Source organism: Canis aureus, chromosome X (assembly GCF_053574225.1).
Source record: "Canis aureus isolate CA01 chromosome X, VMU_Caureus_v.1.0, whole genome shotgun sequence".
Classification (NCBI taxonomy): Eukaryota; Metazoa; Chordata; class Mammalia; order Carnivora; family Canidae; genus Canis; species Canis aureus.
Window position 1 is genome coordinate 98,137,391 of NC_135649.1, and position 25,910 is coordinate 98,163,300.

General features: G+C 40.7%; 1 protein-coding gene and 1 long non-coding RNA gene across 21 annotated transcripts in view; one reads left to right on the top strand and one right to left on the bottom strand.

The window, feature by feature from the left end:
• The window catches only part of DMD (dystrophin), a 2,162,139-nt gene extending 2,139,858 nt beyond the window's left edge, over positions 1 to 22,281 (top strand). For 14 of the 20 annotated variants that reach the window (XM_077887780.1, XM_077887777.1, XM_077887784.1 and 11 more), the window contains 2 exons: positions 8,964 to 9,056; positions 22,166 to 22,281. In XM_077887780.1, the coding sequence (XP_077743906.1) occupies positions 8,964 to 9,056; positions 22,166 to 22,263 (191 nt within the window). In that variant the 3' untranslated portion in view covers positions 22,264 to 22,281. Of the gene's footprint in view, positions 1 to 8,963; positions 9,057 to 17,450; positions 17,483 to 22,165 lie in introns of all 20 variants that reach the window. The other 6 variants (XM_077887782.1, XM_077887785.1, XM_077887790.1 and 3 more) reach the window with 1 other exon arrangement.
• LOC144307791 (uncharacterized) overlaps positions 1 to 25,910 on the bottom strand; it is an 85,447-nt gene that overhangs the window by 32,713 nt on the left and 26,824 nt on the right. The gene's annotated exons all lie outside the window — the stretch shown is intronic.

Consider the following 25,910-nt stretch of genomic DNA (forward strand, 5'->3'; position numbering starts at 1 on the left):
CAGTTCAAAGGAGTTCATTGTAATCAATACCTACGTAAAGACACAAGAAAAGTCTCAACTCTCAGTTCAAGGAACTAGAAAAAGTCCAAAATTAATGGAAGGAAAAACAAATCAGAGTGGAAACAAAGGGATAGAATTAAAAAAGGCAAGATCAATGAAACCAGGAGCTCATTTTTTAGAAAGATAAAAATAGACAAATGTTTAGCTACCCTTGCCAAAAGTAAAAAGAGTCAAATAAAATTAGAACTAAAAGAGGATATGTAATAGGTGATGAGGATTAAGGAGTGCACTTGTGATGAGCCCCACTGATATATGGAAGTGCTGAATCACTATATTGTATACCTGAAGCTTCTCTAACACTGTATGTTAACTAACTGGGATTTTAAAAAGAAGAAATATTAAAGCAGATTGCACTGGGGCACCTGGGTGGCTCAGTGGATGAACATCTATCTGCCTTTGGCCCAGGGCATGATCTTGGGGTCCTGGGATCGAGTCCCACAGCCTGCCTCTCCCTATGCCTATGCCTCTGCCTCTTTCTGTGTGTCTCTCATGAATAAATAAATAAAATATTTTTAAACAATAAAAATAAAAACAGACTGCACTAAATACAAAGAATGGTAAGAGACACTTATGAACAATTATATGCCAACAAGCTGGACAACATAGAAGAAATGGGAAGATAAATACCTAGACACATGCAACCTACCAAGTTTGAATCATGAAGAAATACAAAATCTGGAAAGACCAATTACTAATAAGGAGGTTGAGTCGGTAATTGCAAACCTTCCACAAACAAAAATCCAAGACCAGATGAATTCCCAGGTGAATTCTACCAGACATTTAAAGAGTTAATACATATGTTTCTCAAACTCTTCCAAAAATTGAAGAGGAGGAAACACTTCCAAACTCGTTTTACAAGGGTAGCATTACATTGAAACCAAAACTAGACAAGGATGCTGCAGAAGAATTACAGGCCAATATCCATGATGAACATAGAGGCAAAAACCTCAACAAATATTAGCAAAACAAGTTCAACAATATATTAAAAGGATAATATACCATGATCAAGTGGGATTTGTTCCAAGGATGCAAGAATGGTTCAATATCTGCAAATCAATAGGACACACCACATCAACACAATGAAGGATGAAAATCATCTATAATCATCTCAGTAGAGGAAGAAAAAGCATTTGACAAAATACAACATTCATCCATGATAAAAACTCAAAGTGGGCACAGAGGGAGCATATATCAACATCATAGCAGCCATATATAACAAGCCCACAGCTAATATCATACTCCACAGTGAAAAACTGAAAGCTATTCTTCTAAGATCAGGAACAAGACCAGAATGCCCACTCTCGCCACTTTGAGTCGACATAGTCCTGGAAGTCCTAGCCACAACTATCCCATAACAAAAAGAAATACAAGGCATCCAAATAATAAAGGAAGAAAAAATTATCTTAATTTACAGATGAAGTATTTTATATACAAAAAATCCCGTAGACTCCACCAAAAAACTGTTAGAATAAATGAGTTCAGTAAAGTTGCAGGATACACAATCAATATACAGAAATCTGTTGCTTCTATAATAATGAACTATCAGAAAGAGAAATTAAGACAAATCCCATTTACGTCGAAAAAAATAAAATGCATTCATCTTTCGTTGGACACCGATGAATGGATAAAGAAGATGTGGTTTATGTATACAATGGAATATTACTCAGCTATTAGAAATGACAAATACCCACCATTTGCTTCAACGTGGATGGAACTGGAGGGTATTATGCTGAGTGAAGTAAGTCAGTCGGAGAAGGACAAACATTATATGTTCTCATTCATTTGGGGAATATAAATAATAGTGAAAGGGAATATAAGGGAAGGGAGAAGAAATGTGTGGGAAATATCAGAAAGGGAGACAGAACGTAAAGACTGCTAACTCTGGGAAACGAACTAGGGGTGGTAGAAGGGGAGGAGGGCGGGGGGTGGGAGTGAATGGGTGACGGGCACTGGGTGTTATTCTGTATGTTAGTAAATTGAACACAAATAAAAAATAAATTAAAAAAAAAAAAAGAAAAAAATAAAATGCCTGGGAATACATTTAATTACAGTAGTGAAAGACCTGTATGGTGAAAACTATCAGACATTAATAAAAAAATTTGAAGAAGATGCAAAAAAATGGAAAGATATTTTGTGCTCATGGATTAGAATACTGTTAAAATGTCCATCCTACCCAAAGCAATCTACAGGGTAATGCAATCCCTATCAAAATTCCAATGGCATTTTTCACAGCTAAAATGGGTCTGGAACCACAGAAGGCTGCCAAAGCAATCTTGAGAAAGAAGAACAAAGCTGGAGGCATCATGCTTCCTGATCTCAAACTATATTACAAAGCCCTATTAGTCCAAACAATGTGGTATCGACATTAAAAACAAACAGAAACATCAACAGGACAGAAAAGAAAGTCCAGAAATAAACCCGAGCATATATAACCAATTTATTTACAACAGAGGAGTTAATAATAAACAATGGGGAAAAGATGGTCTCTTCGATGAATGGTGTTGGGAAAACACGCAAAAGAATGAAACTAGATCACAGTTTTATACCATACACAAAACTCAAGATAAAGACTTGAACGTACAACCTGAAACCATAAAATTCTTAGAAGACAACATGGGGGTAAGCTCCTTACCATCCATCTCTGCAATGACATTTTAGATTTAACACCAAAAGCAAAGGTAACAACAAGCAAAAATAAATAAGTAGGACCATATTAAACTGAAAACGTTCTGCATAGCAAAAGACACCATCAGCAAAAAGGGCAATCTATGGAATGGGAGAAAACATTTGAAAATCCTATTATCTGTTAAGAGATTATTACCCAAAACATATGAAGAACTCCCACAAATCAATGGGGAAAATCTGATTTTAAAATAGGCAAAAGAGCTGAATAGACATTTTCCAATGTTTATGTCCAATAGGCACATGCTTCTTGATCTCAAACAGATGGCCAAGAGGTACATGAAAAAGTGCTCAACAACACTAACCATCAGGGAAATACAAATCAAAACCACAATGAGATTTCACCTCACGCCTGTTACAATGGCCATTATCAAAAAGACAAGAGATACCGGGTTGGTGAGCATGTGGAGAAAAGGGGACTCTTGGGCATTGTTGGAAGAATGTAAATTGGTGCAGCCACTATGGAAATGGTGTGGAGGTTCCTCAAAAAAATTAAAAGCTGAAGTACCACATGATCCAGTAATTCCAGTTCTAGGTACTTCTCTGAAGAAAGCATAACCACTATTCTCAAAACGGTATCTGCACCCCCATGTTCACCACAGCATTATTTATTATAGCCAAGACATGGCATCAGCCTTAGTGTCCAATGACAGAAATGGATAAAGGTACTGTGATTATATATATATATATATATATATATATATATATATATATATATATATTCAGTAAAATATGAGGCCAACAGAGAGAATAAAATCCTGCCATTTGTGACAACATGAGTGAACCCTGAGGACATGATGCTAACTGAAATAAGTTAGAGAATGATAAATATATCCCATCACTTATATGTGAACTCTAAAAAAAAAAAAAGAAAGAAACTCATAGACACAGAGAATCAATTAGTGATGGCCATAGGCAGGGAATGGGCAAAATGGGTGAAGGTGACCAAAAGATAGAGACTTTCATTTATAAGTAATTTGGGGGAAGTAATGTACAGCATGGAGACTATAGTCAACAATACTGTATTGTAGATTTGAAAGTGGCTAGGTGAGTAAATCTTAAAAGTTCTCCTCACCAGAAAAAAATATATATAGCTATTTGGGTGGTGAATGTTCACTCTACTTATTGTAGTCATTGATTTGCAATATATGCATATTTCAAATCATTATGTTGCACACTTAAAACTAATAGAATGTTGTATGTCAATAAAAATAAATTTAAAAGACTATTGACTACTAATTTCATTATCTTTCATCATCCTTCAAACACTGACTGGCCAATCATCAGCATCATCACTGGATACCAAGATATATTTAAAAACTTACACAAAGCAATTTTATGTAAAATTGAAACCAGCTACCTTGAAGCATAATTTTTAAAAAGTGATTAAAGCTAAATATCAAATGCTGGATAATTTCTTTTTCTTTTGAAAAGCTGGAGAAGGGCAGGAAAGTTAGAATAGATAATTATATATCATTTTGGAAACTGATTCAAAACACAATATGAGGGCAGCCCGGGTGGCTCAGCGGTTTAGCGCTGCCTTCAGTCCAGGGCGTGATCTTGGAGACCCGGGATCAAGTCCCACATCAGGCTCCCTGCATGGGGTCTGCTTCTCCCTCTGCCTGTGTCTCTGCCTCTCTTTCTCTCTCTCTCTCTCCCTCTCTGTGTTTCTCATGAATAAATAAATCTTTAAAAACACACACACAATATGATTTAAATTAGTAATCCAAAGAAAAATAATGGGTATAGTAGCTTATATACAGTCCTTCCTTTTAAGACAAAATAATTTTCTAAGACATAGCTCCTATTTCATAAAGAGAAAGTAGTTTGCTTAGGTGTCAGCAAATCACAAGAATAAGGATTTGGGGGTTCTTTCAGCATAGGCTACATTGGTTCTGGCTGAAGTCACTTTTTTTTTTGATAGAACGAGGACACACACATGTATGCAAGTGTGGAAGGGGAGCAGAGGGAGAGAGTTTTAAGCAGGCTCCATGCCCAGAGTGGAGCCTGATGCAGGGCTCAATGTCATGACCCTAAGATCATGACCTGAACCAAAATCAAGAGTCAGATGCTTAACCAACAGAGCCACCCAGGCACCCCTGAAGTCACTTTTTAAGCAATTAGAACCATTATCTTTTCAGTTGTGGAACGGGAATTGATCAGATAGGGTATTGTCGCTTCAAGTAAGCCTAAAACCATGGTGAGTTTCAGAAGACCTTAAAGAATATCTTGCCCACAGCAAACCACTGCATTTCTTTTTTTTTTTTTTTCAGATGAAATGGAGTCATCACACTTTTTTCTTCACTGAGCAGCATCTCCTGTTATGCTACATCAGTGTACTATTTTAACTTGATCCTGTCTTATTTTGAAACATTCCTTTTTTTAAATGTTTTAGTCATTTTGTTGAACTAACTTCAGACAAGCTGTGGAGGCTATAGCTAATAATTAAAAAAGGATTTTTTTTGGCATGTCTGTGGGAATCACCTTGGAGTAGAATCTAATTGAAGTACGAATGTTAAAGTACCGTCATTAACTTAAGTATGAGATCCCTTGACCATTAGCAATATACTGTTTGAGCAGGCAGTGAATCAGTGAAGTAGGAATAAAGGCTGGCCAAATTCCTGTGTGTACAGTTGGGACTGAATATTTTATTAAATAAATGGCTTTTTTGCCGGACAAAGGGGTAGATTTGTGGTTACAGGTACTGTTAAGAGTTAAATACACTTCTGGGTTGCCTGTTGTAGTTACACATCAGTATGTGATTAGAAAACCCATAAACATTAGTTTCTTTCTAATTTGATGTCTTACAAGAGAAAGAATCAGTCACCTATTCCTATGTGACAATTACAAAATTCCCTGGTTATGGATTTCACATTTGCGCATCCCTTGGTTGGCTGGAGTTCTGCTGCAGCTCATCTAGGCTTGACTCCAGGTTATAGGTTGGGTTCAGGTGTGTTCCACCTTGTACCATCCTTCTTGGATCAGCAGGCTCTCTGGGCAATGTGCTCCTTATTGCACTAAGCACAAGAGGACAAACCCAACCATCCCAAGGACATTACAGACCTCTATTTGTATCTGCTAACATTCCATTGGCCAAACAGGTCACATAACCAGGTCCAAGTTCCTAGGCCAGGGAAGCAAACTCTCCCCAGTACCTGGCCACTCTGTACTGTCTACACTAACCTCCTTGGTGTTTGAGCAAGCCAGTCATACTCCCTTCTCAAAGTCTTTCCATTTGCTGTTCTCTGTATACATGGGTCACACCCTCATGGACTTAGTTTTTGCCCCACTGTACCTCGTCAATAAAAGCTTCCAAGACTTCCCATTTGGAAGGTTCTTTGCTCATCCTCTCTTCTGAAGGGTTATCAGCACCTGACATACTTCTAAAACTTACTTGTTTGTTTAGACTGTGGGCCTCCATAAGAATGTAAGTTACATGGATATGGGGCTTCTTTGTTTATTGCTATATCCCCAGCACTCAGAACAGTGCCTGGACATACAGTGAGCTCCTGGTGAATGTTTTTATAAGTAAGCTAATCTTAGTGTTTTTTAAATCTGTATGGCTACTTTTTTAGACATTTAAAATCCAGTTCAGGGGATCCCTGGGTGGCGCAGCGGTTTGGCGCCTGCCTTTGGCCCAGGGCGCGATCCTGGAGACCCGGGATCGAATCCCACATCAGGCTCCCGGTGCATGGAGCCTGCTTCTCCCTCTGCCTATGTCTCTGCCTGCCTCTCTCTCTCTCTCTCTCTCTCTCTCTCTCTGTGACTATCATAAATAAATAAAAAAAAATTAAAAAAAAATCCAGTTCAGTATCAAAGAGTCCAGCAGTGTTGCTTGAATGTCAGGTGTCATTTAGCAGTTTAAACATTTCCAGTATAATTGGCACAGAAAATATCGACCATTAAGCATTTTTCAGCGTTGATTCACCTCTACTCGTGGATACATGTGATAACTGATTTTGATTCTTAAAAGGAGATTAAACCCAAAGGACTTTTTTACTTAGAAAATCTTAAGGAGAAAACAGGATTATTCTTGACTCATGTATGTACTATGTAGGATGTGATCGGCACTCAGAAAATGTTTGAATGGCTACTTTCACTGCTGTCATGAAACACTTCCATTAAGGCAAACCAACTCTATATTTGCACTTAGATGCTTATATTCGAGACTTACAGATGATAGTTTATCTATAAAGATGAACTTGGTTGACATCATTAGGTTTATGCTTTAAAATTTGATCCTTGAAATAATTCAGGGAGAGGAATGCCAGTCGCGTCACTGAACTGTGTTTGAATCTTAACACACTACAATTCAGTTCCTAGAGCTCCAGTATGATGTAATTAAACTGTCAGAAATTTTAACATGGTTGCTCATGAATGTCTCTGTTGGTTCTGATTTATTCTGCAAGGCATACTATTGCTAAAGCAAACTTACTGCCATTAAAAATGCCTCATGTTCCACAACTTGGCAAAATTTGCATCCATAATGGAACAAAGAGATGTAATCATCCCTGCAGTTGTGAGGATTCTGTTCCTCCTGGCGATATTTCATTCACTCCATCCTCACCAGATAATGATGGTTTAAACTCACAAGTAAAAAGAAACTAAAGGTGCTTTATTTGATTTTTTCATTTCTAGGGGCATAAATATAAGTAAGTCATGTGTGTGTGTTTGTGGGTGTGTAGATTGGTAGGTAGATACCACTTCTTTTTCCATCTTGTGATCTTAATTTTTCAGCATTTATTTCCTGTCCTTAGTATTTGAAAGAGGTTTTCTGTGGTATGTTACCTTGAGACTCACAAAAGGAGAGATTTTCTTTCTATCCTAGGTCCGTAAGCCCTCCACTATAATAATGATATTTGGCCTTCTCTCCACCTAGGATGTGATTTTGTCTTAATGATGAACATCACGTCAAGGATCCTATTAGCTTACACCCTAAAAAACAAGACAAAAAACTTAATAATAAATTCAGGACTGTAATCATAGATGGAAATCCAAGTGGCACAGATGAAAGGAAATGACGAGCGTACTTAGGTCATTAAGTCACTGGCTGCCTAGTCATTTCCAAGCCAGACGTGAACCTGAGGTTGTCTGTAAGCACATTCATTGCCACTGATTTGCCAAAGCAATGTCTTGTTTTTGACAGAAGTGACAATATACTGAACAAATAAAGCTTGAAGTTAATATTATAAAAAATTAGTTTCCAAAAACCTTCAAAGTTCATAGTAATTTTGTTTTCAATGGAGAAATCTGTCCTTTACTGCAAATGCTATTTGAGCTGTGTATTTCTGTACCAAATGAATCATCAGCAGAGACTCACAGATCAACAGAATCTACAAGTGGACTCCTATTCCCAGAAGAGGACCATCCATCCCTGAACTCCTTTTCATCCAAAACCTCCTTCTCCCCTCACGTAGACAAATTCTCAAAACCAACAAAAGCTTCCCCTTCATAAGCCTCCAAAACCATAATGATAAAGTTGTCCCATGTAACAGAGTGGAAGGAAACCACTCTGCAGAACCCCCATAGCCAAGGTCCTTAGGACATTAAATATTTCCCAATCCCATTAGGCTTCAGAAGTACCTGTATTTTATCTTTTTGGTTAAGTGGCAAAGGAGAGAGTGGGGGAAACACCTCCAAGTCTCTACTTCTCCCTTACCTTCATCAGATGAATGCAAAACGTCACCTACTTCCTTTTGTATTGAAGAGACCCTGTAAGTGGCTAATTGTTCTTTTATTACCAAGAAAAATGGGGGCACCTGGGTGGCTCAGTGGTTGAGTGTCTGCCTTCGGCTCAGGTCATGATCCCTGAGATCGAGTCCTGCATCATGCTCCCTTCAGGGAGTCTGCTCCCTCTGCCTATGTCTCGGCCTCTCTCTCTGTGTTTCTCATGAATAAATAAATAAAATCTTTTTTAAAAAATGGTTCACATTTACTAATGGGGCCTAAGACATGTTGATTTTATCTTACCTTCCAAGTAGAGAAACCGCTATCTTCTCCAAAGACAAGGATCTAGACACAGCCCTACATGGGATTCTTCTTCCCTTGAACAAGTCATCCCCTAATTATTCGGCCTTCCAGGGTTATCTTTATTTATGTTACTTCTGAGCAAGTGGAAATGAATTCATAATGACTCTTTACATGGGATCGTGGGCTTTTTCTCTGCTATCTATGTTTGCCAGACATGTAACATGCCATTCTTTGTGCTTGCTTCCATTAAGGCGAGGAAGACCTGCTCAGCCCTCCCCAGGACACAAGCACAGGGTTAGAGGAAGTGATGGAGCAGCTCAACCACTCCTTCCCTAGTTCCAGAGGTAAGCTCCAGGGCGTGCAGGTCACTCACACCTGCTGGAATCAGGCCTCCCGTTTCCACATGTAACTGGCCTGTGTATTTTCCGTGTTTAAACATGCTGATGGAGTGCCAAAGTGGGGTGAGGGGGTCACTGTGAGAAGTGAGTAGTTTTCAGGGTGAAGTTCTGCTACAGATGACTAAACTGACTGGTTTGGGCTTCCAGTTGAATTCGGACACCCATAGAATCGAGAAACCTCTAGAAATCAGAGTACTGACTCAGTTGTTTCCTCTTTGCACATTAATCTGAAGAGTTAATAATGAGAGAGGCTTTCCTTAAGAGCAAGGATGCTGTGACTTTGACAGACAAGGAAATTCATGCCCTGATGGCACCTCTGCCAGGGACAGACAGTTACCACGCCATACGGTGAAATCCAGAATGTGCCGAGTATACAGCAGTGGCGGGTACTCAGACTTCCAATCTGATGCCTTTATATTTAAAAATTGTGTCTTACACCCCATTATTTAAATATAGGTACAATTAAATCTCTGTATCCTAGTCTGTCGGGGTTGGTTTCACTGCCATAGATGGAATATGATCTTTGCAAAGAAAGACATTCATAATATTAAGGCCCTTATTTCCCACCATCACTCTGACCTTGGGTATTTTTCCCCTCATAGAAAAGCAGCATTTCACCCTGCCAGCTTTTCCCACTAGCCAGTATGAGCTTCAGATGTCTTAATTTATCCAAGGAGGTCTCGCTCCCATTGTAGCATTTTGGAGTATTTTAGCTTATTGCTCTGACCTAAAACGGAGTCACTAACCCACCTCCCTTTGGTGAATAAAAAGAATGGCAGCAGCCACCTGTAAGCAAATGGAGGGAAAACCTAGACAAGCCAAAGGGGAGAACACAAGTCTTTGTGGCCAATGATTGGCACCTCTAATGGGCAGCCCTGGAGGGAAGGGCAGCTGAGTCTGGCTATTTGCTCCTCTCCATAAGAGCAATGAGGAGAATGTTTGGAGTCATGCGTTTTTCCTATCTTTCTGTTCAGAGTCAGCTGACAATGGCCGTTTCCTAGCTATTTGATGTATGAGTGAACACTGTGCGGTGCACATTAAAAGCAGTACCGTTCTGCTAGAGCGTTGCTAAGGAACCATCAGGGAAGCTAATTTTAAATATCTGCACCAGCCATCTTTTCACTGCTGAGTGCCTCTGATGTGTTGATTTTAACACATAAGCATCTTCTCTGTCCTCCCTCCACCCCCACGTCCCCCACCTGCCACCCTTGTCTCCATCATGACCCTCGCGGCTGTCTCCTCTACCTGGATGCCGTGGTTCATGAGAAGGCTACGCGCCAGTCTGATGTAAATCACATGCTTTCCCCTTGATCCTGTCAGCATTTACAAGCACCTACTATGTGCCAGTGGAGGCGTTAAGGATGCAAAGAAGAAGTGCCCACTTCCTTGCCTTCGAGGTGGTTATGGGCCACTGAGGAGGCCGACTTCCAGAGTTCCCATTACAGTGTAGTGGTAGTGCCATGATGGGGAGGTCTAGGACATGAACCCCAGAAGCACCCTTTGACTTAAATAGGAAGGGTTCCCCTTAGGCACAGCAAGGGTCTTCAAGATTACATGGCTACAACTTTGGGCCCCCCATGTAGCACACATTTCGGTGACCCCAACCTAGCCCTTGAAGGTCACAGATGGATACCTTGTCCCAGGCCCTTAAACTGCAAGTTTGTGCACCTGCTTGGCAGGAAGTGAATGGCTGCTGCAGCGATGCCCTGGCCTCTCCTTTCCACCTAAACAACCAGAGCGTAGCACACAAGAGGCTGCAGCAGCGCTCATGGCTCCACTTCCCTTCAGGCAGCCTTTTTGTACTGGGCCTCTGACCCATCCTGATGATCTGTAAGGGGGAGTCCTTTGCACCCTCTCCGTGCATCCCCCTTTTAGTCTCTGAAGCTGCATACCACATGTAGGGAAGAAGTCTCCTAGAAGAAGAGAAACAGACTTCTTCTGATATATTTGGCAGTTGGCATCTCTGATGTTAAATTTATTCGTATGGTGTTCATGTGCTTGTATGGAAGCTGGGGGAGCTGCAGGCCCCCCTGGATGGCATTCGCTAAATCGTGCTGACAGAAGCATACCTGCCCGAGTGCTAATTTGAGTTCTCAAGTAGGGGATGAGGCTTTGTCTGGCCGATTTCACGAACTAAGTTCCTACTTACTCAGTAGGAGGCTGCTGGCCCGAGAGAAGTCATTTATTTTCCTGAGGAAGACAATCAGGATCTGGCTGTTCTTTCTGTGATGCTATCATTTCTGTGACCTTGACTTTTTTTTCACCACTTCCTGCCAAACTCAGCCCTTACTCTTCTGCACCCAATTCCTATGTGTGGGGGGTTCTTCCCACAGCACCAAGCAATTCTGACGCCAGCTGGGTATCCTAGAATTTAGCTCATCTCAGACCCCATCTACCCAGAGAGAGCATCAGATCCCACATCATGAGGGTGAAGGTCCCCAAAACCACCCCCACTTCACTTCAGAGACCAGGTCCAAGTCCAGTTTATCACCTGGGCTTCTGACCCACCTGCTGTAGACTTAGAGGTGCCAACGACCCCCTTCTTGGGTTCGATAAATTTCCTACAGTGGCTTGCGGAACTCAGAAATGTTTTCCTTACCAGATCACAGGGTATTATGAAAGGATAGAACTCAGGAAGAGCCAGATGGAAGAGATGAACAGGGCGTGGTATGGGGAGAGGGGGCCATGCTCCCTCCAGGTGTGTTCTCTTCCTAGCACCTACGGGTGTTCACCAACCCAGAAGCTCTTCCCACCCAGTCCTTCTGGGTTTTTAGGGAGGCCTCATTACATAGATGCATTTGATTCAATCACTGGCCACTGGGGATCAAACTCAGTCTCCAGCCCCCACTCCCATTCTCGCCCCTGAGGTCAGGAGGTAGGGCTCAAAGTTCCAACGCTCTAAGCCCAGGGTGGGCTCCCCTGGTACCCAGCCCCTAAGCATAAGTAAGTATGGTTTTTCCAAGACTTGTCTTACTAACACAACAAAAGATATCTCCATGCCTTTCTTCACAGGAAATTCCAAAGGTTTTAGGAGTTCCATGCCCTGAAGGGGGATTAAGACCTAATACCTATTTCTTAATTCTAAATCACAATATCACCCCCTTTTTCTCCTCAAATTCAAATGGATAAAAAGTTTCATCATAGTAAAAGTAGAATGGAAAATATATACATGGTAGGCTTTAGTGGGAGCATCTTACCAATCAGGAGGTATGTTAGGTTGATGTAAAGCAGAAAATTTTGAATCTTAACATCTCAGGCTTACAGACTATCCCAAATAGAAGGGTCCTGAAAGGTCATTTTAGCATTTCTGACCCCTCAAACAGTGGCTTTGGACCCTTTGACCATTATCCATACTAAGAGAAACATTTTACATCTCAAACTGGATTAAGGGTATAAAATACATTGGATGTGTGTGTGTACGCACGCGTTGTATACACCCACCATGTATATATATACCACCCATGTATGTGTCTAGTCACATACACATACAAAGATCAGAAACATAAGATTCGTGAAGCAACATTTCCTATGCTACAATTAATTCACTCTGTTGAATTATTCCTCTGTTTTATTAATTCAAAAATAAAATGCTGGTTGCAACCCACTAAAATGATTTTCAGATCCAGTGGTTTAAAAAAAATACCGATCTAACTGATTTTGGTTTTCCTTGCCCAGGTACACATCTTTTTTTTTTTAAGTTACATTTCAAAAGATTCACCATGGAAGTTTCTGCCAAGCCCCGCCTAGTATATTGGAGGACATTGTGCTTTTAATCTAAGTCTGCCACCCATGTTCCCATTGCTGTGTAAGGAAGAATGAAGTTCACAGTTGCTGCAGCTGTTTCGGACAGCTGTTTGAGTAACTCAAAACAGATGTCAGAGCCAGAGGTCTGACATTTAGTGGAAATGTGCTATTAAATACCACCTCATGGTTTACTTAACCCTGCTAGATAATTGCCCACAGAGGAAAAGACTTTTTAAATAAAATATTACACTTTTCACAAATGCAAAGTATATAGATAGGGGAGTTTTGCATTTTAAATGTACAACTTTTCTGTTACCAGTTGCCACAGTCTTGACATCAGGCTCAAGTGTTAAGGTACTTGCTAATCTTCACCTTGCATTTTCACTAAAAGTCCCTGGAAGCCAGAAGTGCCTTGTTCATGGCCATTTGGCAAGTTAAATTAAGCCCCTGATCTTATCTCACTGGCCTTGCTAAACTGTTACCCAAATTAATAAAGGGGTTGCATGCTCTCCTCCTGGTGAAAAACTGCTAGCCGACACTGTCCTGCATAATAGCCGCTATAAATTGCGGGGTGTTCACAGTGTGAATGTGCGCGTGTTTAGCCTTGTGATCATACCTTTCATGATTAACCTCTAGACACAGTTATTTGCAACCACTTTGAGGGATTTCAGTGGCTCGGTGTATATTAGACACAGAACGTTAGCCAATTTCTAATCTATTTATCTACCAGTAATGTATCCCTCTGTCTATACGTATATGTAGAATTGGAATTCCACTCTAATAAAAATCATTATCTACTATAAGGCACTTTCTAAATCTCCACCATTATTCTCTAGGAACAGTACATGAGTAGAATGTACAACAAACATAATTTAAAAATAAACAATTTAAGTGATTTGTCCATATGTCTTTGATCATTTTGCATTCTAACAAAGGTATTTTTATATGTACGTGCATTTACAAAAGGAAGGCTTCCCTCATCAGTGGTATGGTATTGGCTTCTCTAAAAATGAGGTGCCACTGTATACTAATTAGTGATGAGTAGGATCCAAAATAAGTTTTTAGTGCAATAAGACAATTTAAAACACAGTTAACGGTGCTATGCAGGTATTTCTACTGCCTGTACAATGTCTTACCTACTGACCTGTGCCGTATTATTTTTATCCCTAACATCCATGCCATCCTCTCTCATATTACCCACCCCTCCATAAAGCCCACATACATTCTGGTAAATGTCTCTAAATTAGCCACCCAGCAGCTGCGCAAAACCTGCCATCTTCTAAAATTCGAGTCTTGTCTGTGGTTCTTTTATGGAAGAGCAGCATGAAGATAAGATCACGCATCCCCTTTCAGGCACCACTCTGTTTCCTCAGCTTCCATAAATCTTGAGCTCTTAGCCTTTACACCAGGGGCCAACAAACTATAGTCCAGGAGCCACATCTGGCCCATTACCTGTTTTTATAAATAAAGTCTTACTAGAACATAGCTACACCCATTCATTGACATATTGTCTATGGTTGCTTTTTCACTCCAGTGAGGGAGTAGTTGTGGCAAAGTTGAACAGCTGTTACAGAGACTGTGGGGCTTGGAAAGCCTAAAATGTTTACTGTCTGGCCCTTTACACAGAAAGTTTGCCAACCCCTGCTTTACGCTACTGTGGTCCATTCTAGCTCATTCTGTATATGCAGTCACACACTTTCTGGTGCTGATCCACTCTCAGCTCAACAAAGCTGTACTTTTGAATTGATTTGTGTATTTATGTCCATGTTCACCAGAGATCATACATGTTGCAGTATTTGAAGTATGACCATTTGACTCTTCTGTCACTTGTGATACAATAGAAATCATAAAAAGGGATTCATTGTTCCTTAACTTTTTCAGTTAGTGAACTAAAATTAGGAAGCTAAAGTTACCCCCCACCCCAAAACAGTAATGTCCTGAGATTCTAACCCAGAATAATGAGTCATCTCAAGTTCATACTGCCTGAGGAAACTGGACATCTCCAGACTTGACCAAGCCTTTTATTCAGACACAAGACTCCCCCAGCATATTTCCTTCTTCTCTTGATTCATTTCCTGACAACATACCACATTGCCAGATGGACACTCTAAGTGAAGGTCTAAGGAAACTCATTTCCAAAGAATGTATTTATGAAATAAGACTTATGTGGCACTTGCATTTATTTTACTGGTAAAGAATTTTCTTAAGTGGCACAACCAAATAGCCTCTATTTTGTCAGTGCAGAAACTAGTCTGATACAGTATAAAAGATCTATTGTTTTAACCTTCTTTAAACAAAAAAGCGCAACTTCCTTTGGTACTATGGTAATGAGCACATTGGTACCAAGGGATGGGGGCAGATTTTGAAAGAGACTAGGATTAACATAGCTCTGGAACGTCCACTGTACATGAAACATGGTTTCTGAAGAAGTACCCGAAACAAAACCCAAGTCATTTGCTGCCTGTTTGGCGGTGGTCAGTGGATACTGAGCTCTGAATATGGCTTGGTGTCGAATAAAGATATGTAACCTGTATCACTCTGGGAACCATAATTACATCCTGAAACTAAATCATATTGCTTTCTAACAACACTCCTTCCTGAAGCTCTTAAGTTTTTAAAAGTAGACCAAAGTGAAAGCCAGCACAAGTTACCAGCCCTTGGCACACAAGTTAAAGGGTAACAGGCAAGGCCAAGGTGCCAAAAACACCAAAGACTCCTGACCATGATTTAGTGGCTACCTTCCTAATTCAGTTCAACCAGCATTCGTCAGATACCCATAGTGTCGAGGAATAGGAGGTATTGGAGAGAGAGGGGATGGGTAAATGATATATGGGCCCTGGCTTCAAGGATCTCAGTCTTATAGGGGAATGGAATGAATTCTACTACCAGAGAGTATAACCACAAAATACAAAGATGAAAAAAAGACTTGATAGGGGAGTCGAAAGGAATGGCTATGTAATTCATGCTGGGATTCATTGAGCTGTCAAGAATGAGTGTTGTTCTCCTCCTTCCCCTTTTTTATCTGGTATGGACCTACCCCTGGCAACACCCACAAGTGAGAAGCCAGTACCCCTTTTTCTCCTCTTCCCTGGTTTGAGGAATGTTATGTATATATATCTTGACCACGCTTGCATGATCAAGCATGCAGTTTTTATACTTTTAAAACATTTTATTTATTTGAGAGAGAGAGAGAAGGGGGGCTGGCCAGAGGGAGAGGAAAGAGAAATCCCAAGCAAACCCCATGCCGGGCATGGAGCCTAACTCGGGGATCAATCTCAGGACCCTGAGATCATGACCTGGGCCGAAACCAAGAGTGGGACGCTCAACCAACTGAGCCACCCAGGCACTCCTGCGGTTTTTATACTTATAAGAAATCTCTGACTCACTTGGGAAAATTCAGAAGGAAGGAAACAAGGGAGGGAGGAAGAGTCCTACTTAGAAAAATTTTCAACGTATACTAGAAGTATAGACCGTGAACTTGAGTTTTGAAAGATTTCTTTTCGAAGAGTAGCTCCATACTTCTTTGGTCTGGATGAGTAGTCCTCGCACGGTTCCAAGGTGCTTTAGTGTTTGCAGCTGCTGAGCATGGGGGCCCTGGCGGGGAAAGGAGATGCTGTACAGGGTCTCTCACAGCTCTGCTTTTATCTGCTCTAAATCCTGGGGTTTCACCTAAGATTGTCTCAGGAAGTGTCCCACTGCTCATAATCAGAGTCTGAAAACCAATATTTCACTCGAAGGCCCTGGTGATAAGAGGAACTTGCCAAAAGCCCCAGACATGCTAGGTATGATCAGAGGTGCCTCATTTTCTGTCCAAATATAATCACAGAAAACTTGACCAGGACCTGCTTTTCAAAAATAAACGCATACAGATGGAGGGTCCTCTAAAACAATGCCGGTGGGTTGTTAGCCCTCGGATCTCAAGGCTCCTGGTATCTGTTGAATTAGGAGGAAGTTGGGGGTTCATTCCTACATCTGGCTCTGTGGCTTGCCCGTTAGTGGGGCTCATTTCCTTCCCCCTTGTTTTTTCTATTTTCTCAAATGTCCCGGTCTCATCATGGGCATGCTCAGCTTCTACCAGATAGAATGAATTCTCCCAAGGGGATGCAGTCTCGCCTTGGTGGTGTTTCACCTCGCATTTGGGGTGCCGACTTCTGGCACACACACAGTCAGCTCCTGCTTAGGTTTCAGTGTATTGTTGAGAGTGAAGAGATTGAGATTTGGGGACGTTTCGCTTGAGGTTCTAAAGCTGTCCTTGAAAAACAATGCTTAATTTGTCAGATCCTACACTGTGCCAGCTTTCATCCCCTTGAACACATGAACTCTATGGATTCTGTAAGTTATGTCTCCTGGATCGTGTTATCTGTTTACACTGATTTTAAGTGTATGTAAAGGTTATTTGACTGGATGTGTCTTTCGGGTTTTTTTTTTTCTTTTTGTTTCTGGTTGTTGTTTTTTTTTTTTTTTTTCAGAAGGGAATAAATGAATTGTCATCTCAACATTTGTTTGGTAAAAGCAGCAAAATTGGTATGAAACTGTATATTTATGCATTTTTTTCCTTTCTGATATCTCTGCCTCTTCCTCTCTCCATTATTAAAGGAAGAAATACCCCTGGGAAGCCAATGAGAGAGGTTAGTGAGATTCAGGCTCACAGCCACGGCTTCTGTGTGTCTCATCGCGCTTTCTATGTTTGGCGTTTGTGTAAGAATTGTGTGTGTGCACGCGCATGTATGTACTACATGTGTCATCATGTAAGGACGGTAGTCACCTCTCCACTTGCAGCTCATGAGGAACATTCTTCAAATGTTCATCGCCATTGTCATCACCATGACGACAGGACCAGGGGTTGGGGGAGCAGGAATCTCCATAAAATGGCAAGCCTTGATAATCCCTAGGTCGGATCCTGCAGTTCATCATCTGTTGCCATTTGTAACACAAACAGAATTCCTCAACATAAATTTAGCCTTGAACAGAATTGAGGAGCACTAAAGTCTCTATGCATTTTCAGGATCCTAGCATTTTCTGCCAGTGCCCTGGGTCTTTATTCTTCTGGAATGACCTCATTTTGTTTTTGTTTTCTTTTTTTCCTCATTCCTATACTCTTTTCCCACTCTAGCTAACATGTTTTTGTTTTTGTTTTTGTTTTTTTTTGAGCACTTACTGTGCCAAGCACTGTTGTAAGCACTTACCATCTTTTTCATGATGTAATCTTCATGCCAAACCTATGAGGTAGGTACTCTTATTAACCCCATTTTACAAACAAGGAAACTGAGTCAGTGAGAGAGCAAGCAGTGTGTTCAAGGCGACAGAGCCAGAATTTGAATCCAGCCAGTCAGGGTCCAGAGCCCCACTCTTCGGCTGAATCGCCACCTGAGAAAATGGTGTTGGACAGGCTCACGTCACGTCAACTAGCCCTTTGGAAAGCGCACTGTTTTCACTTGGCCTTTGGAACCAGATAGACCATAAACCAGTGAGGGATAAAAATTGATCGTTGGAGTCTTGAGGGTTTTTTTTAAGTGCCTATTTATGGGCTCAAAGGGGTAGAATACAGTATTATCACTGAATGTGGCGTAAGATTTTTCAGGGAAAATTGTTGCATACTTTTATCAGAAATACTTTCTGAACGTTCAGTTACCTTATCACAGGACTAGTGGGTGGCAGAGTGTCAAGTGACAGCCCAAATGAAACAAGCTTGTCCTTACCAACAGCTTAGCGTGAACGATGTGCAAAGGAAAGCTCTTCCATGGGCCGCCATAACATATTATTCTGGGAGACAGGTTGGACAGGACGACAGTTGTCATATGAGAAGATCCTTAGCAACAGGCTGGACGAGAGTAGTTCTCTGATTCATTTAAACAGAAGGAGTCCTACTGGAAAGTCTGCCAACACCATGCCACGCAAGTCTAACGAATTTAATGATCCTTCAGTGTGTCTGTCCCAGTGTTCTCTATCAAGGCTTGGGACACTGGGGTCTTGGTGGGGGTTTGGGGGGGGGTAGGCTGGGAGGAGAAACAGAGGAAACCTCAATTGGTGAAGCAATGAATGCTCCTGACGGTTTGCCTGGCTCACGTACTTCTTACGTGAGGCTTCTTGGGTTCATTCTTATGGTAAGTGCCCCTTACAATTTCTCTTAACGTGTTATAAAAAGCTGCACCTGAATTTTGACCACCCTGAACATGTTTCTCTCATAAACGAAATCTTAAGGCAGGCCAGCACGTGTATCATTCAAGCCACGGAGGCATTCGGAAACTTTACTACCTGAGCTGCCTTACCGTCAGATAGCGTTTCCAGAAACCCCGAGGATCAAAGTGATTTTTTTTTATTGTTATAAAAATTACCTCCAAGGTACAGTAGATCAGATAGCTTTTCAAAGATGAAATTATGGAGAAGAAAAACACGAATTTTCCTGCGGTACTCCAGCTTTGCTGTGGACAAGTGAATGCTAACCATTTATTTGGGAACTGTATTTTAAAGAAAAAAAAAATTTTAAAAAGAGTGCCAGATTGCTATTGAGACCTTGGCTCTCTGCCAGGAAGTCTCAATTCCAATCACTGCAGAAAACAACTCCCTCAGGCAGTGGTGGCCTGTGAGACTAAATGTGTTGCGTTTAGCGCCAACTTGGAAAAACATACAACTGCTCTAATGTTCAATGCATGGTGCCTTTGTGTTCAACAGTCCTTGCTTAAGAGTGGATTGAATTAATACTTTCTGGAGACACATTTTTATGTCAACTTGTGCCTGAGGCTGATTGCAAACGCCTAAAATCCGGCCTGCTTTTCAGTGCCTCTCACGTTCATAGTGTGAGATTTTAATTTTGACTTTAGAAAAATCTGTCAGGTGAAATTAATGGCCTCACTAATGTTCTCCCTTACACACATGGATAATAGAACCAGGATACAAATCTGTTTTCTGTATCCATATCACACTGCAATTTTATGCCTCTGGTGGATTGAGTTACGATTCGCTGGGGCAGTATTTTGTCAAAGAGATAGAAATTTTTTTCCTGGTTTCTAATGAAAACCTCCATGAAAAACATTGCAATCATTATTCTGGTGAAACAGGCATTTGTAAATAAAGTAACCAAAGGCATACTACAGATACGGCGAGGTGACTCCGGACGTTCTTTTTTCTAGCAGAACGTTCTTTTTTCTAGCAGACAGCCATGAGGTCATTGGTGAACATTGAAAACTGTCCAGGCAAGTTAAAGGCCACCTAACATTTTCTGGGATGTTGTGTGGTGGATTAAGAGTAATGAACCTTTCTGTCAGCTAGTTACTTTTTAAATAGCAGATACCCCTAGAAATGATGCCTCTGGAGAGTCTCAAGAATTTTCCCCTCAGATAGTAACTGAACACCTTTTCAAGGAGTAGAAGCACCACTCGGCTCTTTAATCTATAAATGCATTCACTTTCCAACCGCAGTCCACGTTCCCTAGCACGCAGGCTAAAACAGGTACCTTTTGATTATTGTCAATAAGCCAATGGGAAAAATGAGTTCTTTCTGTTCGGTTTACGGTAATACATTTTCTACCTCCCTGGTAGACTGTGCGACAGGTAGTGGACAAGGAGAAATAATTTGAATTCTGTTCAGGTATCAAGTTGTAAGGGTCTTGGGTTTTGTTTTTACTGGCTTCATTAATAGCTACTAAGACTACAAGTAATTAAAAATTTGCAGGTAGTCCACTCGTTTTTGGTTACACATAATAATCGGAGAGATCTCCCAGGGTTGCTAGGCAGTCAAAACCAGATACAAAGGAAACCCTTTAGCCTGGTGGCATCAGGTATATATTGGTGCTCTAAGCTGTAAGGAACAGCAAAGAACCCACTGGGTCCTCTGGTGGTTTTTATGGTTTAGAAAAGCCAAATATGGTTTCGATTCTTCCTTGAGGGCTGCCACACTCCTGGCCTACTCTCTGAGTAGCACACCTGCTTTGTTCAGGTTTTTATACTGGCCATCTCAACCAAAATCCAACGTGATTTTTTAAAACGGAACTCGTTCTCACTGAAACTCTTTGCATTGATAAAGCTCAACGAGATTTACCAACGTGATCACCTGAAGGGTGTTAAACTTTTAGTAAAGTCTTCACTTGATCTGGTGCCATCACTGGGTAAGTGCCTGCCTCTGAATCCTCTTCAGACCCTCTCTCTCATGTACTGAAAAACGCTAGGTCTCTTGAAGTAAATAACCAGAATTCCTGCCCTAGTCTATCTTTGATTTTTACGGGGATTTTAACAATTACGAGAATCCGTAAAGTTGATACATGGCAAGGTAGTAATAGCCTCATAAAGCATTTTTAGTTCCAAAGGCAGTACTCCAGGAGGAGAATGATTTAGTAATGTCCAGGAATTAAAATTAGCCATATAAAAATATGGGACATATAGGAAAAGGCAAGTCATAAGGTAGGTCTCAAATTATCTTGCTGTAGGTCTGAATTTTGCCACAGAGTACCTGGGACATTGTGCTGCTTTTGTGCTCCATGCTGGGGGACCAATGCGAGGTCATGTCACATTATTATTAAAAGGCTCTTCTGATAGTTAACCCCCATTTAGGAAGGGTACCAAAATGGATTCACCGGATTCCCAAATCCATGCTGTACGTGTGGGTCATATTGTAATTAGGCTCTGGAGCAACTTGCAATGAAAAACTGGTTTTTCTTAGGAAGCTTCCAAATTCAAATGTTAGTATACAAAAAGGTCAATTCAAGAGTTTGTTTTTCAATTCAAGTAAAAGCAGAGAAAGAAGAGTCTCCTCCACCATAGCCTTAGAAGTGAGCCGGCGGCTTGAAAGGGCATGGAAATGAAGCTCCTGTGTCATAGTCATGGTGGCAGCGGTGATAATGGTGATGGCAATACACAGTGGTGCTGGCAGTGGGGGTAGTTGTGGTGGGAGTGGCTTGATAATCCCGGGATTTGAGTACAAGGGCACAATAAGTAAATCTCCCACAACAAGGTGGGGAAGGTCCATCCCATTATGAAATAATCCTGTTACAATGGGAATCTCGTGCTTGTCCGTGGAAACCTCTGGCTAGATGTTTCCACGGGGAAGATGAGCACACTCTCTGACACTTTTCCACCGAAATGACCACAGTAGCCCGATCCAGTATTAAGCTGATACTAACAACGTGGAATGGCTTCTTAACAAGGCTTTGCTTCTTCCTGGAAACTGGTGAACAATCAAATCCTGTTGTGTAGACCCTCGGTGCAGCTTCTGTGTTGTCTTCACCTAGAAGTGGGGAAGGATTTCCCAATCGGCGAAGAGTCGGGGTGACGCTGTCTGCACCTAGTGTCAAGTCTCTCTTTCTCTTTGTCTTCCAGGACACAATGTAGGAAGCCTTTTCCACTTGGCAGATGATTTGGGCAGAGCGATGGAGTCCTTAGTTTCAGTCATGACAGATGAAGAAGGGGCAGAATAAATGTTTTACAACTCCTGATTCCCGCATGGTTTTTATAATATTCATACAACAAAGAGGATTAGACAGTAAGAGTTTACAAGAAAAAAAAAACAAATCTATATTTTTGTGAAGCGTAGTGGTACTATACTGTAGATTTCAGTAGTTTCTAAGTCTGTTATTGTTTTGTTAACAATGGCAGGTTTCACACGTCTATGCAATTGTACAAAAAAGTTATAAGAAAACTACATGTAAAATCTTGATAGCTAAATAACTTGCCATTTCTTTATATGGAACGCTTTTGGGTTGTTTAAAAATTTATAACAGTTATAAAGAAAGATTGTAAACTAAAGTGTGCTTTATAAAAAAAAAGTTGTTTATAAAAACCCCTAAACACACACACACACACACACACACACACACACACTTTGAGGCAGCGCATTGTTTTGCATCGTTTTAGTGTGATATCCACATGAAATTCATGGTTTTTTTTTTTCTTTTCTGGCATATTAAAGATAGGACTTCCTCTAACACCACCAAATGACTACTTCATATGGCTCTTTTAGGAATTGGTGACTGAGTGGAACTGGCTGTGGGTTTTCGCTTTATGCATCTATATGTCTAGAAGTATGTAAATACTGTAGGTATATAGAGAAATAGATCTGAATTTCTAGAGACCTTTGAAATTTCTTGGTCAAATGATCTGGCCACTTCCTAATGGCAAGAGATTGCTTCTGGTCGTCCAGGCTTACCTGCTTGGTCTAGAATGAATTTTCCCTGGAGCCTGAAACCAGGAGGCAACTACCACACTAAAACATTGTCTGGGGCTCCAGATGTTTCTCATTTGAAACTTTCCACTGACAGCTACGCTATTGAATCTTTTAAAAGGGACATACGAATGAATACACAGGACTTACTATGTCAGAGTAATCCATGGGTTGATACATTCAGCTTCCCGCTGCTGGCAATGCCACGATCTACATTTAATGATGCTTCAGTGGAAGTCACGACATCAGAAGACATTTTTAACTCCCAGACAGTGAGGAGGACTTTCTAGTAGGGCTGGAGGGCTGTGGACTCCCAGCCAATCCCTGGGAGGGAGGGGGGTCACTCTTCAAGTAAAGGATTGGATGAATGTTCATAACCATACATGGAGATCTTTGTAATTACAACAAAATCACTTCCCTCTCCTCACAGTGAAATAGCAGTGGGCATTTGAGGGGGTTTTGCTTTCTTGCTTTATTGCTGCTTTTTTTTTTTTTTTTTAGATTTTTCCCCTATTGCAAGGAGTTTTTAAATGCCACAAGACTTCATTTAAAATAACCCTTGGGAAGGTGTGTAAGACAGCCTCATCATGGTGTGCTCCTGGTAAATATCTACCCAGAAGCCCATGAACTGTGTTTCCCTACTTCACATTTCTCTACAACTAATTCCACACAGGTTTGTAAGGGGGGAAGGTAGATGGATTCACATGTTCCAAAGGGTACTCCAAACCCTTGCTGGTGGGTGAGGAAGGTTAGAGATACAAACATTGTTCAAAAAGAGAATAACCCAAGAGGACTAACTGGTAGGAACAAGCTTTACTCTATCATCTTCTTGGCCTTTCATTTGTTTTCATTCATTCATTCACTAGAAATCACCATGTGACCTATTATTTTGCAAATCTGTTACCTCTTAGATCAAGTATCATTAACTTTTGCAGAGTGGGTTTTGTCTATTATTTTATTAATGACAATTAACATCCAACATGGCTTCTCATGCTATTTCTACCTCACTTTGGTTTTGGGGTGTTCCTAATAATCGTGCACACCTGATTTCACAGCTTCACTACTTGTCCATCATGTGAACATTTTTCTCCATTTTTTCCCCCACTGTCATTTCCAAAGGAAAACCCAAAGCTCTAAGGTAACAGAATGACATGAAGATTTGGTTTTGGTCTTGCATTTTTTCTCCTTTATGTAACACTGGACTTTTTCTTTCCCCGCAGATTTTTTTTTTAACCATGATTTAAAACAAGGGGTTGTGTTACTTCTACTAAGCAGTTTTAAGTTTCATTCTAAAAGCAGAGGTAAATAGCGTGCATAATTTTATTTTAATCTTTTCATTTTATCTTTTAGACATTAGTTCTGGAGTGAGTCTGTCAAAATATTTGAATAAAAATTGAGAGCTTTATTGCTACGTTTTAAGCATAATTTGGACATTATTCCGTGTTCTTTATAACCACCAAGTATTAAACTGTAAATCATAATGTAACTGAAGCATAAACATCACGTGGCATGTTCTGTCATTGTTTTCAGGTACTGGGTTCTTGAGTATCATAATATATTGTGTTTTAACACCAACACTGTAACATTTACTAATTATTTTTTTAAACTTCAGTTTTACTGCATTTTCACAACATATCAGACTTCACCAAATATATGCCTTACTATTGTATTATATTACTGCTTTACTGTGTATCTCAATAAAGCACGCAGTTATGTTACAAAAAAAGTGTTGAGTACAGTACTTTGTTTTTGATTTTTAACTATGTAATACATTCATATGGTTGACAAGTAAAAAAAAAAAAAATTGAGAAATCCAAGTGCTGAAAATACTCCCACTTCCCACATCATCCACACTGGCCTATGAGCAAATGTTAATTTCCGCGTCTCCTTCCAAATGGTTGTGATCATGAAAGCAATTACAAACACATGTTCTGCCTTTTGTCCTTTTATTACACCTGAGACATAGTTTTCTATGCACTTGATTGAGAATGAACTCCAGAGATCCAGCCACTCTTAATCCTATCCAAATAGATATTTCCATCTCAATACATAACATGTTTTCTCATCCTTTTTTATAGCTGCATAATAGTCCGGTGGGTGTTAGTGGGATATTACTTAAGCTGTCCTCTTTGGTGGGACACATGGGTTGTTTTATATCTCTTCCTGTGACAAACTATACTGCACATCTTCCCTGTCATGTCCCTTGTGCAAAAATCTTATCTGTGAGACATGTTCCTACAGGTGAGATTTCTGGATTACAGGTGGTAAGCCATGTGTGGAGCTTGGGAGATCATTTTGGTGCAGCAGTAGTCACAGTGCTTATTTGGTTTCCTGTTTTAGTAATCACAAGTAGATGAATTAGCCAGTATGCAATTTACACTTGCTTCTCAAGAGAATTCATCACTTCTGTTATTGTTGGTAACACCAAATCTAAGGGGCAATCTGAGCGATACAAGTCTCACCTAAAAGGAGACCTCACAACTGGTTCTGGGGAGGATAGCCCTACCACACACAAGTCATGATCAGGACCAGAGAGAGATCCTCACGCTCCCGTCCTGCTTTGCTTCTGTCCCAACTGCCGAGGAGGGGAGGACAAGGAGTAGCCATGTTGGCTCCCCTAAGGGGGGGGGGGTATCTTTGCCTCCAACCAAGATCATGGAGAGGAGTTCCCCAACTGTGTTCACATGCCAGGGGTCCAAAGAAATTGCCAAGTCCATGAGGTAAAACCTATTCTAGTGACTCTGGAAACAGTAGGAGAGGGTCAAGCTCATTGAGAATAAGACTAAGGGAGTATGGCATCCCTGCTAGGAATATCACCTGCTTGGTTTCTGAAAGTGAGCTGATGATGCCCGCCCAAACAACTACTGATTGGAAAGATCACCCCTGAAGTCCACATGCTCCAAG